The sequence below is a fragment of the Octopus bimaculoides genome, chromosome 22 (assembly GCF_046866305.1).
Source record: "Octopus bimaculoides isolate indiv1 chromosome 22, ASM4686630v1, whole genome shotgun sequence".
Taxonomy (NCBI): Eukaryota; Metazoa; Mollusca; class Cephalopoda; order Octopoda; family Octopodidae; genus Octopus; species Octopus bimaculoides.
The window spans coordinates 26,254,622-26,269,178 of NC_142949.1; the positions used below are offsets into that span (position 1 = coordinate 26,254,622).

General features: G+C 38.2%; 1 protein-coding gene across 7 annotated transcripts in view; it reads left to right on the forward strand.

The window, feature by feature from the left end:
* The window catches only part of LOC106872786 (serine--tRNA synthetase-like protein Slimp), a 99,409-nt gene that overhangs the window by 60,018 nt on the left and 24,834 nt on the right, over positions 1 to 14,557 (forward strand). For all 7 annotated transcript variants that reach the window (XM_089339882.1, XM_089339883.1, XM_089339886.1 and 4 more), the window contains exons 12-16: positions 1,443 to 1,495; positions 3,511 to 3,617; positions 4,479 to 4,572; positions 6,101 to 6,187; positions 9,656 to 9,730. In XM_089339882.1, coding sequence (XP_089196008.1) covers positions 1,443 to 1,495; positions 3,511 to 3,617; positions 4,479 to 4,572; positions 6,101 to 6,187; positions 9,656 to 9,730 — 416 coding nt within the window. The remainder of the gene's footprint in view (positions 1 to 1,442; positions 1,496 to 3,510; positions 3,618 to 4,478; positions 4,573 to 6,100; positions 6,188 to 9,655; positions 9,731 to 14,557) is intronic.

Consider the following 14,557-nt stretch of genomic DNA (forward strand, 5'->3'; position numbering starts at 1 on the left):
GATGTATAGCTGTTTAGGTGGAGGCGCAATGGCCCAGTGGTTAGAGCAGCGGACTCGTGGTCATTGGATCGCAGTTTCGATTCCCAGACCGGGCGTTGTGAGTGTTTATTGAGCGAAAACACCTAAAGCTCCACGAGGCTCCGGCAGGGGATGGTGGCGAACCCTGCTGTACTCTTTCACCACAACTTTCTCTCACTCTTACTTCCTGTTTCTGTTGTGCCTGTAATTCAAAGGGTCAGCCTTGTCACACTGTGTCACGCTGAATATCTCTGAGAACTACGTTAAGGGTACACGTGTCTGTGGAGTGCTCAGCCACTTGCACGTTAATTTCACTAGCAGGCTATTACTTTGATTGGATCAACTGGAACCCTTGACGTCGTAAGCGATGGACTCCCAATAATAGCTGTTTAGAGAGTTCAAACCAGTTAATTTAATTGATGTATAGCCATGTAGAGAGATCAAACCAGTCAATTTATAGCTGACTACAGAGATCAAAGCAGTTGACAGCTGGTTAATGAGACTAGGTTAGTTATCAAAAATTGGTTATTGGGGTGTAACCAGGTGGTGTTGATCTAACAACTAAAGGATCAACACTTCTATTCCCTTCATAATTCCCCTACCATATTTGGTGGGTCAAGCCAATTGATCTAGTTCTATTGTCTATTAGCCCCAGATCAGCTTTGATCAAGCAGAGCTTTTGATCAAAATCGTTCTAATCCTGAGAATGCAGTTATATTTATTTTTTGGATATAGTGTATCTTGGACTACATTATTATCTGACATGTCCTATTTCTTTTAAGACTGTAAAGTGTAATTTGAGGAAGGTTTGGTTGCTGTTCTAACAATTTGAGTGACTGCATGGTACTCCCTTGTTAGTTCATAAGTCATTCTATTGGTTTTGACATCATTGACATATAATTCCAGGTCAACAGATTTGCAGATATATATATATGATATGTCGATAGTTATCTACTCGACTTGGTGTGACCTACCAGTCTATTGTTCTACATATACTTTCACTCTTCTGAGTTCAAGGCTAGACTTCACACTCTGATATGTACTGATGAATTGTAGGAACACATTGGATCATAGGTCAACTGGATCAGAGCTGACCTGGGGCTGAAACAACAACAATAACAAAGATTAGAATGTTGTTTATGAAATGCTTAATCCTTTTGGAATGATCTGGCACCGTCATAATCTTTCATCACACAGCCATGGCAGGGATGGGAAATTGAGTATGGTCAGATGTAATGTTTTTCGTCATTATATAAGTTACATAGGTCAGTGAATTGGAGAGGATGTGTGTGAGACAGAGATGAGAGGTTATTGAATAGACATGAGAGGAAGCAGATGGAGATTAGCAGGTATGAAAGGGACAAAAGAAGGCTCAAACTTCCATAGAAAAATTTAAACTATTTTCTTTTCTCTTTGTCTTTTAGTTGTATCCAGTTGTGCCAACATGGGTTTATATAATACATCACAAACAACCAAGGTGAGATATTTTGTATTTACAGACCAGGCATCTCCTCTGTTATGGAAGCTTTACATCTCTGAAAATCTTACTATAATGTGGAGTTCTGGTACCATTGTGGAACCAATTTTACCATTGACTTTCATGGTATTAGAAAAATCAATGAACATAGAAATAAGTTTGTGGCATGGAATTCCATGTTACAAGATTTTCAGAAAAATAGTATTTTCATAACACGGGAGATTTCTTTATGTCATAACTATGTCTTGCTACTTCGAGGTTTCATTTTCATTTTCAGATCCTTCACACTGGACTTTTGGTATTTGCTGCTAATGTTGTTGTTGCTAATGCCCCCTTGAACCCTAAATGGGATGACCTGTGGTTGAAGACATTCCATTGGTGATACTGTGTGTCACCAATTATTATAATCCTTCATCATGTCATTTATGAAGTGTAACATCTTGAAATCAGTTTTCACAACCTAGTCTTCCTCTGTCCTTTTCTTCCACAGGTTACACAGGTCACTTTGAGTGCTCAATACTTTCTTTATGCAACTCTAATCTGCCATGCACATTATGTGTTCATACCAGCATAATCTTTTCTCATGATGTTATATCTGGTTCCTTTTATATCTCAGTTTTTCTCTTAGGTCACTAATAAACTGAAGAACATCAACAACATGGACAGGCAAGATTTGTATATATGGGCAATGGCAGGTCTTTCACAAAGAGCCTTATCTTTGATCCAGATATGGTCAACTCTGATCAATGGAGCCATTAGAATATATGTTAATATATATTAAATATTATTTCCTATTATTTGATCCAAGTATTTCTCAGTCCCATATTGTTGATTATTATGTTTAATACCACATAATAATAAATTAATAGTTATTGTAATCATCATCATCATCATCATCATCGTTTAACGTCCGCTCTCCATGCTAGCATGGGTTGGACGATTTGACTGAGGACTGGTGAAACCGGATGGCAACACCAGGCTCCAGTCTAATTTGGCAGAGTTTCTACAGCTGGATGCCCTTCCTAACGCCAACCACTCAGAGAGTGTAGTGGGTGCTTTTACGTGTCACCCGCACGAAAACGGCCACGCTCGAAATGGTGTCTTTTATGTGCCACCCGCACAAGCCAGTCCAGGGGCACTGGCAACGATCTCGCTCGAAAATCCTATGGGAGCCAGTCAGGCGGTACTGGCAACGGCCACGCTCAAAATGGTGCATCTCATGTGCCACCCGCACAAGAACCAGTCCAGGGGCACTGGCAACGATCTTACTTGGCTTGCCGGGTCTTCTCACGCATAGCACATTTCCAAAGGTCTCGGTCAGTAGTCATCGCCTCGGTGAGGCCCAATGTACGAAGGTCTTGCCTCACCACCTCAGCCCAGGTCTTCCTGGGCCTACCTCTTCCACGGGTTCCCTCAACTGTTAGGGTGTGGCACTTTTTCACGCAGCTATCCTCATCCATTCTCACCACATGTCCATACCAGCGCAATCGTCTCTCTTGCACACCACAACTGATGCTTCTAATGTTCAACTTTTCTCTCAAGATACTTACACTCTGACGGGTATTCACATTGACATTACACATCCAACGGAGCATCAAATACTATTTGTAACAATGTTTAATAACATGTAATAATGGTTTCATCATCATTATCATCATCATTTAACATCTGTTTTCCATACTGGCATAGATTGGGTGGCTTGACAGGAACTGGTAAGCCAGAGAGCTGCATCAGACTCTAATTGTCAGCTTCGGCATGGTTTCTATGGCTGAATGCCTTTCCTAATGCCAGCCACTTTAGAGAGTGTTCTGGGTGCTTTGTACATGACACCAGCATGGGTGATTTTTACGTGGTACTAGCACGAATGGTTTTTAATGGTGCCAACACATGATATATAAAATGTTTGTCTTTAAAATAAAGATCATTTTTCCATTCTTTCATCCAACTATTAATTTCTGTCCCATATTAGTGCTTATCATATCTAATGACAACAATTTCAAAATTATTTTTTACAGTGTGAGGTTTGCTCTGTATGCCATGATGACACTATGGCTGATAATCAATTCCAGCAATTCCTTACCATGATTTGGAACTTTTATTCTGATCTAAACCTTCCTGTCAGGTAAAATTTTTTATGCTGTTAACTTCATTTTTCTCTGTTTTACACTTAAAACATTGAAGATAATGTTCCAGTATTTGGTCTTTGTTCTGATGGTAAAAACAAACTTTGGAACATCTAAAGAACTATATGTCCCCCAATCTGCTTGACAATCATCTTTTAGTTCCCTATTTCTACATATAGTCCCTTTCTCTAGACTAGGTTCCAACCGAGAACCCATTTTTCGGATGCTGAATTTCTTCATTCTTAACTGTTTTATTACCATTCTAATAAAAAACACTGCGTGTGTTTTTGAATTATTTTTTAATATAATGTAGGCACATGCATGGTTGTGTAAGAAGAAGTTCTGGGTTCGCTTTCACTACTAGGCACCTTGGGTGTCTTCTACTATAGCCTTGGGCCAACCAAATCCTTGCGAATGGAATTGGTAGAACTGAAAGAAGTTCATCATATATGTGTGTGTATGTATATATATATATATATATATATATATATATATATATATATATATATAATGTATATATATATAATGTATATATATATATATATAATGTATATATATATATATATATATATATATTTGTGTTTGTGTGTGTGTGTTTGTCCCCAACTACTGCTTCCACTTGACAATTAGTGTTGGTGTGTTTACATCCCCATAAGTTAGTGGTCTGGCAAAAGAGACCGATAGAATAAGTACCAGGCTTTAAAAAAATGAGTACTGGGCTCAATTTGTTTGATTAAAATTCTTCTAGGTGGTGCCTCAGCATGGTCGCAGTCTAATGACCAAAACAAATAAAAGATAAAAGACGATAAAAAAAAAAGGAATTTTGAGCTATGTAGTGTTGATGCAAGTTTTTCTTTCAGGTTGTTGCTGCTCCCTGCTTCACAGTTACATGTTTCTGAAAGTAAGAAGGCTATTATAGAGATGTGGGCCCCATCACAACAACAATATCTAACGGTAATCTGTCTTGTATTATATTATTCCATAATTGTATTTGTCTGTATATAATAATGGCACTCTGTCGGTTACGACGACAAGGGTTCCAGTTGATCCGATTAACGAAACAGCCTGCTCGTGAGATTAACGTGTAAGTGGCTGAGCACTCCACAGACATTTGTACCCTTAACGTAGTTCTCAGGGATATTCAGCATGATACAGTGTGACAAGGCTGGCCCTTTGAAATACAGGTACAACAGAAACAGGAAGTAAGAGTGAGAGAATGTTGTGGTGAAAGAGTACAGCAGGGTTTGCCACCATCCCCTGCCAGAGCCTCATGGAGCTTTAGGTGTTTTCACTCAATAAACACTCACAACGCCTGGTCTGGGAATCGAAACCGCGATCCTACGACCGCGAGTCCACTGGCCTAACCACTGGGCCATTGCGCCTCCACTGTCTGTATGTATATATACAGTATAGTTAAAAACTGTGTGGTAAGAAGTTTGCTTCCCAACCACATGGTTCAGGGTTCAGTCCCACTGCATGAGTTGTGATGTCACTGGTGCCAAACTGTATTGGCCTTTGCCTTTCCCTTGAATAAGATCAGTGGCATGGAGAGGGAAGGTTGGTATGTATGGGAGACTGCTGGTCTTCCATAAGCAATCTTGCCCAGACTCATGCTTCAGAGGGTAACTTTCCAGGTGATAATCGCATTGTCATTTATGACAAAAGGGTGTCTTTATCCTTTTATATACTCACCTAAGTACCTGGTGTTGCTCGGATGTTACATTATTTACATTTGACGGATATTTGTCCTCATCTTGTCCGTTGTTAACACAACGTTTCGGCTGATATACCCTCCAGCATTCATCAACTGTCTAGGGGAAATTTCAAACCTGTGTTCTCATTCCTAAGGTATTTCTCGATGTTGTTATTATTATTATTATTATTATTATTATTATTATTATTATTATTATTATTATTCAGGTCACTGCCTAGAATTGAACTCAGAATCTTGGGGTTAGTAGCCCGCGCTCTTAACCACTATGGGCAGATGGTGTAGTGGTTAAGAGCGCGGGCTACTAACCCCAAGATTCTGAGTTCGATTCCAGGCAGTGAATGAATAATAATAATAATAATAATGATAGTAATAACAACAACAACAACATCGAAAAATACCTTAGGAATGAGAACCCAGGTTCGAAATTTCCCCAAGACACCTGATGAAGGCTGGAGGGTATATCAGCCAAAACGTTGTGTTAACAACAAACAAGATGAGGACAAATATCCGTCAAATGTAAATAATGTACACGATTCCTCATCTCTTAAATATAGAACTGTACACAATAATATCCAATATATTGTTGTTTATGTAAGATGAGGGTTTGTAATTTGAGTCAGCTTTCTAGCATATCTAGTGACCTTGCAGAGGCTTTTCATTGTCATGTTGCTTTTTGTTTGTGTTTGTCTTAATTAAAATAATTGACATTAAAAAAGATTGTTATATTTTCATTAACTTGACTTAATCAGTTTTGTTTCTAATTTCCAGGTGGCCTCAGTCTACCTGACTGGGACATATATAGGTGAGAGGTTAATGATATCAAGCTCTTCTACACAGGACAAAGTTGCACACATGGTTAGTACAGCTCAGTACTTGTATATGTTGTAGACTATATTATGTGTTGTGTTGCCAGTATTATATACTATATATATATATATATATATATATATATCTGTGTCTGTGTGTCTTTGTATCTGTGTTTGTCCCCCGTCACTGCTTGACAACCAGTGTTTGCGTTTATGTCCCCATAACTTAGTGGTTCGGCAAAAGAGATCGATAGAATAATTACCAGGCTTTAAAAGAAATTAATCCTGGGAAAATTATTTGACTAAAAACCCTTCAAGGCAGGGCTCCAGCATGGCCACAGTCAAATGACTAAAACAAGTAAAAGAATGAAAGAATATATATGTATGGATTTGAGATGGAGACTGAAAGAAGTCCATTGCTATGTACATCATCATCATCCTCATCGTTTAATGTCCGCTTTCCATGCTGGCATGGGTTGGACGATTTGACTGAGGACTGGTGAACCAGGTGGCTACACCAGGCTCCAATCTGATTTGGCAGAGTTTCTACAGCTGGATGCCCTTCCTAATGCCAATGGCCACGCTCGAAATGGTGTATTTTACGTGCCACCTGCACAGGAGCCAGTCCAGCAGCACTGGCAACGATCTCACTCGAATGTCTATACACGTGCCACTGGCACAAGTGCCAGGAAGGCGACACTGGGCACAGGTGCCATCACGATTTCGCTTATGTACATATATATGTATGTATATATATATATATATATATATATATATATATATATATATGTGATATTTGTAAAATGGCACTCCGTTGGTTATACAATGACAAGTATCGCAGGCTTGAGCATGTACCCTTAACATTGTCCACAGGGAGATGACAAGGCCAGCCCTTTGAGTTACAGGTATAACCCATTTTCATCTACTGAGAGGAATAGAGCAATGTGAAATAAAGTGTCTTACTCATGGACACAACATGCGCCAAAAATTGAACTCATAATCTTATGATTATGAGCCAAATACCCGAATCATTAAGCGACATGCCTTGATGATAGTTGTAACTGATTGTCACTATCATACAAACAATGTCACACTCTGTGAGAACATGTCTGACCATGGGAAAATAGAACCTCGCTTGGAAAGAGGTGAGGGTTAGTGACAGGAAAGGCATCCGGCTTAAGAAAATCTGCCTCAGTAAAATTACTTCATACCATGTATGCATGGAAAAGGGGATATTAAATGATGATACTGATGATGGTAAAATGATAGCTGGCTTTGATGATGCACAGATAGACTGTAAGAGAACACCAGTATAATAATGAAAGTAACTGAAGACAACAATTGTGTGTGTATGTGTGTATGCATGCGTGTGTTAATGTAAGTTCAACGTTTTCTTTGTTGCTTTCTTGAAAGTGTACGTATATGAATGAAACGATCTGATGACCGTCTTAGCATGACACAAGACAAAGCCCATTTGTTGACCGTTCAACAGTTGTGTTGACAGCCATATTTTAACATTGGTTAGGTTTGTTAAGGTGACAACAGTAGTGGTGATTGATAGGTGGTGGGCAGGTGATACTACTGCTGCTGCTGTTGTTGTTTTTGTTGTTGAGGTCAATGATTGCTATAATTGTTTTTTTGTTTGTTTGTGAAATAATTGTTCCTAATTGTAATATAATAGTTGTTAGGTGTGGTTGTGTGGTAAGAAGTTTGCTTCCCAACTTCATGGTTCTGGGTTCAATCCCACTGTGTGGCACCTTGGGCAAATGTCTTCTACTATAGCCTTGGACCAACCAAAGCCTTGTGAGTGAATTTAGTAGGCAGAAGCTGAAAGATGTCTGTTGTATATATGCATATATATATATATATATATATATGTATATATGTATATATATCTATGTTTGTGTGTCTTTGTGTCTGTGTTTGTCCCCCACCGGTGTTTGACAGCTGGTGTTGGTGTGTTTACATCCCTGTAACTTTGCAGTTCACTAAAACAGACTGATAGATTAAGTACCAGGCTTAAAAGAAAAATAAGTACTTGGGTTGCTTTATTCAACTAAAATTCTTCAATGTGGTGCTCTAGTATGGCCATAGTCAAATGACTGAAACAAGTGTAAGATAAAAAATGAAAAAAAATTACATTGTCGTTTCTTTAATCCCAGTTAGGCTAATCTAGTTGACCCAGGATCAAAACGAAAGACATTCTGGTCATGACCATCCTGTCTTAATTTCAAATAAAGGATAACTAAGTTCTGTGTGTCTGCTGTCTCCTTTTTTTTTTTTTTTTCTTAAGTCTAGATGTGATTCAAGAGGGATTTGACTGCTATTTCTACCAAGTTGTTGGTATGAGTTTTTAATTCAGCCCCAGGTCAACCCGAAATTAAGTAAACTTATGGTAAAAAGCATCCCAGCTGTTACCATCTCATATGCTTAAGTGTACCTAGGGTTACATTATCAAATTTGTCATTTCCTTTTCTAAGATGCTAGAGTGTGATTTGAGCTGGCAATACAGAGACATATGTAATGGTGGTTTTAAAATGTTGTTTATTCCCAGATCAACCTTGATAAATTAGCTATTTACTGATTAAACTGGTTGTATCGAAACCGAGCCTGCAGAAAAGAAATGACAGCCAACAGACTGGATTCAACGTATAGGTGTGACCTCTGCAAACAAGACTACCACTCTCGCATCAGTCTCTACAGCCACAGGAGGCGTTTCAAAAACTGAATAGACAACTCAACGGATGAACCAACAAAGGAGCTACTATGTAGTCACTTGAACTTGTAAAAACAACAGCCAAATATCTCTCAAATCCCACAATTTCAGGTTAAAATATGCCTGTAACAAAGAAGATAGCAATACAACTTTGACAAGTGTAACCATTTAGTTTTCAGATTAAAAAAGTGCCAATCTCTAACTGTAGAGAGAATCACTTGACATAGTTTGTCTTTTGTGATGTATCTGCATTAAGTATAATACACAGATGACTATTTTAATCTAATACTGCTTCTGTTGCATATGAAAGACTTAACTGAGTCTATATTTAAACCTAATTTGATGTGATTTTCCATTTGTGAATGTTTCCTTATCCCTAAACCATTTACCAAAATTGTGCTAAACTGGGGGGAAAAAAAGGTAACTTTACTCTATTCCCAATATTTCACATCAGTTTTGTATCTGATCAATATTAACCAGTGCTGGTACTCCAAAAGTGCATCTGGAATTTTGATTCTTTGTCAGTTTGCTAGAGATACCACTGGACTTGCTTTCTACCCATCATTCATTGGAGATTCCTGCATTATATATTGTTTATCGTTGGTTTCCTGCACTATAAGTTATTGTTGCTTTCTTGCATTATCTTTTACAACACCGTAACTAAAGGAATCAAGTCTTTAGAGTCTTTGGTTGCATTCTACTCTTTCTTTAATAAATGTATTTCCTAGAAAACCAGTATTTTGAATGTGATCAGTAGCTACAGCTGGGATTGAATTAATATATCTAACTTTCTATATGTAGGTACATGCAGATCTTCTTGACGTCTCCAGAATGCTGGCATTTTTGATAGAACATGGAAAGATTGGTGAGAATGAGGTAAGTTCCTTCTTCGTTTTATTACTTATTTTGATCTGACTTGAGTTCTTATGAAATGGATGATTTCAACCTTAAGCAGCTTGAGTAGTTTTAGTAAACTGGCAAAAATAAAACAAGTACATCTTCTATTGTTGGCACTCTGTCGGTTACGACGTCGAGGGTTCCAGTTGATCAGATCAACGGAACAGCCTGCTTGTGAAATTAACATGCAAGTGGCTGAGCACTCCACAGACACGTGTACCCTTAACGTAGTTCTCGGGGATATTCAGCGTGACACAGTGTGACAATGCTGACCCTTTGAATTACAGGTACAACAGAAACAGGAAGTAAGACTGAGAGAAAGTTGTGGTGGAAGAGTACAGCAGGGTTTCACCACCATCCCCTGCCGGAGCCTCGTGGAGCTTTAGGTGTTTTTCGCTCAATAAACACTCACAACACCCGGTCTGGGAATCGAAACCGCGATCCTATAACCGCGAGTCCGCTGCCCTAACCACTGAAACTGATACTCCTTACATTAAAGGATGATCATTAATAACATTTTTCACAAGTTTTCCATACAAGTATATCACTAATTTTCCCTGTCTTTTGTCATCTCTTTTGTGGAGTCTAGTCTCTTGAGATCTATCTTTGTTACTTTTCATCTTTTCGTTGTTGTTTCTCTTCTGTAGCTGTCTTTCACCCAGCATCCATTGTCCATTAATATTGTAGGATATCTGGATGTGACATTAATAAATGATGGCTCACAGTCACATCTGAATATCTCAAACCCACTACTGTATCCTAAGCTTTATCCAGCCACACTGTAAGCAACCTTAGAAGTTTTATGGAGAGATGTGTCCTCTTCAACAAATTCACTGGTTTAGTGTACTTTCTTACCTCCACTCCTAGAAAGCTACACACCTCAGACAAACCTACCAGTCTGCTATAAACTCCTTCTCTTCCTCTCTCCACCTCCAAAGCTCCCTACTTCTTTTGTGAGCCCCAGCAACAGCATTGTAGAGAGAAGGCAGGAGCAAGATAGTGAAGTTAACCCAACTCAGGGAACTGTACTCTGAATAAATTTTGTATGGAGGAGATGCAAACTCTGCAAAATACAGCAATGGTCACTTGTCTGAATAAAAATAGATGCAGTGTAGAAGTGAGACTTTATTCCTGACAAATGAATCACTCTTGTGCTGTCAGCATGATTGCATACTCACAGTCCATATTGTAAAGTGGTTTGTGATAGAAAGGGTATCCATACCAGAATCATAGCAGTTACATATACATTGAAAACCCCTAATAGTATATATAGGGACTGACACTTACTATATTAGAGCTGAAGACCGTGGGACGGTCAAGTGGGGAACATCATGACTGAAACATGTAAAAGAATAAAGAAAGAATATGTTTCAAAAATCAATTAAGGTTCATATTTTTCAGTGTACAGAGCCACAGCTAAATTAGCCTTGTTTATATAGAGGTTATATATAGAGGTTGTATATAGAGGTTATATATATTATAATATATATATCTGCTATAGAGGTTATATATATTATAATATAAATACTGTGATATTGTGTGACAGGACACTGATATTAAATGAAGTGTTGACACTTAAGGTGTGAAAATTAGTGGCCCCAGTTTCCTGTTGCTACTGTAATCATTGAGTATATAAACAGATTAGCTGCTTGTTTCTCTGCAATTGGTCAAATTGGTGTAGATGTCTCTGATGAGATTCTAATAAGATTCAAAAGTCAATTAAGGTTGTTCATTTCTTTTCAGTCTGTGGGAAAATAGCTAAATTAACCCTGTTGTATATCCACTATATAGGTTACATATATGTATATATATATATTGTTTTATTCTTTTCTGAACAAGGTCTTTAGTTGAACAAATTGACCCCAGGACTTATTCTTTGTAAGCCTAGTACTTATTCTATCGGTCTCTTTTGCTGAACCGCTAAGTTACAGAGACGTAAACGCACCAACTTCAGTTGTCAAGCAATGGTGGGGGGGACAAACATATATTTATATATATATATATATATATATATACACACATGCATACATACATATGTGTGTGTGTGTGTGTGTGTGATGAATTTCTTTCAGTTTCTGTCTATCAAATCCACTCGCAAGACTTTGGTTCGCCCAAGGCTATAGTAGAAGACATTTGCCCAAGGTGACATACAGTGGGACTGAACCCAGAACCATATGGTTGGGAAGCAAGCTTCTTACCACACAGCCACGCCCGCCTGTGCCTGTGTGTGTGCGTGTGTGTAATGGCTACAGGCTTTCTAAGCTATGAGTAAACCACTATACTTGACATTCATCAACCCGAAAAAAGCTTTTGACAGAGTACCACACTCTCTCGTCTGGTGGTTAAAGAAAACTAGTGTTAGATTAAATGTTTATGAGAACCCTGCAAGTCATGTACAGAGATACCAGCAGCAAGTTGAGAGTTAGAAATGAGTTCAGTGAGGTATGTACAGGTAGGTCTCCATTAAGATTTAATTCACATGTCTAAGGTTTACCAGAATCTCTTTAATCTCCTCACCTCCACCATACTAGAAACTTCATAACTTATAGTATTCCTAAAACAACAGACTGCTCTTGTAGCTACCCATATTCCACATTCTGCTTATTTCAGATTCTCTAAGATATGTTGGGATTTTGTTCCAGATTATCTTCAGTTACTTTTGTCTTAATATGGTTTCTATTGTATATGCTACCTTCATGTCTTCTTATTCATTTGGTGTTGTGATTTTTGTTCTGCTTTATAGTTCAGTTTGTTTATTCAATGAAAGCTTTTCTACTTCTTTCTTTTATTTTTCTCCGAAATCTTTCCGCATTTTCTTTATTTGGTGAATTGTATTTCGTGAATTTGTATTGTTAAATTCTATTTTATTTGAATTGATTGATTTTCCATGCTTTACACATCACCTGTTGACAATATTTATTTTGTGATTTTAAGATCCTGTTTCTGTTGAATTTTCAACTTTCTATATAATTCCCTTCCTTTGTTTCAGATTTTAGTTATGTCTCTTGTGTTGTGATTTATCTCCTGTTAAATCTTTTCTTTTGAAACAGGATCTATTTTAGGTTTTCAGTTTTTTTTTCATTTTCACAGACCAAAATTACGACAACTACAAATTTCATGGGAAAAGCACAAGAGCACATACATGAGTTATACTTAGCATGTTATAGGGTGAGCAGGTGAGAAGATCTGACCATAGGAGAGACCCCCCCCCCAACCACCACTACCATACATACTCTGTGACTGTTGCCAAAATTCCACCAACCAATGAAAAGCAGGTGGAAAATGGGGCATCAGAAGATAAGCTAATTTAAGAGGAGGTCAACATATTTTCACCTAGTTGAAATGTATCATCATCATTAGCATCATCATCCTTTAGCGTCCACTTTATGTGCTGGCATGGGTTAGACAGTTTGACCGGAACTGGTAAACCATGGCACAGGTGCTTTTACATGCCACCAGTAATGTGACACCGGCATCAGCTATGAAGGACCTAATTTTGACTACATAGTGAATGAAGTAATGAGTCAAGTAGTGGACCAAGTGGTATGGCTGACCGAATTGATCACTTACTCAGTTCATGGAGAATAATGTAAGAAATAAACATAGTGGTCTCAGAGAACCTAATTGACCATATACTCTTTTACTCTTTTACTTGTTTCAGTCATTTGACTGTGGCCATGCTGGAGCACCGCCTTTAGTCGAGCAAATCGACCCCAGGACTTATTCTTTGGAAGCCTAGTACTTATTCTATCGGTCTGTTTTGGCCGAACCGCTAAGTTACGAGGACGTAAACACACCAGCATCGGTTGTCAAGCGATGTTGGGGGGACAAACACAGACACACAAACATACACAGACACACACACATATATGTATATATATATATATATATATATATATATATATATATATATATATACATATATACGACGGTCTTCTTTCAGTTTCCGTCTACCAAATCCACTCACAAGGCTTTGGTTGGCCCTAGGCTATAGTAGAAGACACTCGCCCAAGGTGCCACGCAGTGGGACTGAACCCAGAACCATGTGGTTGGTAAGCAAGCTACTTACCACACAGACACTCTTACGCCTGTGATGAATGAGATAATGAGTCAGGTAGTGGAGCAAGAAGTATAGCTGAGACTAATTGATCACTTGCTCAGTTCGTGGTGAATGATATAAGAAATAAACTTAATAATGAGTTCTGTTGTGGACCAAGTGGTGGAACTGAGCCCTTACATGGTACATACACTTATCTTTTATTTTGTTGTGATTTGAAGAGACAATGCTTAGACTCCAGCAAAAATATAGACACAGAAACCAGGAAATTATTTACTGTAAAATAAATAGGTCTGTATTGATGATAGTGGTGGTGTGGGGGGAGGTCACTTTATAAATGTAAAATGATGTGGGGTGGTGGTGGTGGGAAAAGGAAACTAAAAGTGCTAACATAACTAATGTATCTTTAATGAACAGAGTTGTGTGTGGTGACCGCATATACTGAGTATGAATTATACAAGAGGGTACTGGAAAGTTACTGGCTTTAAGGGTATTGTGAAAGGTTTTGTAGTGGCTGAAGTGACATGCCATGATGTAGCTGACTACCAAATGTAGTGTGTAGATGTAACACTTGAAGGTTCTCATGTCGGAGTAACCAGTGAAGAACATTGAAGAATCAACACCAAGAAGGAAGAAATATTATTCACATATATTTATTCGTTTGCCGACAAGTGGTTAGAGAGACAGCAGTAATTGTAGTGACAGTGACAAAAAGGTTGGCTCGTTGGTTGGTAGTTGATAGTGTAGAA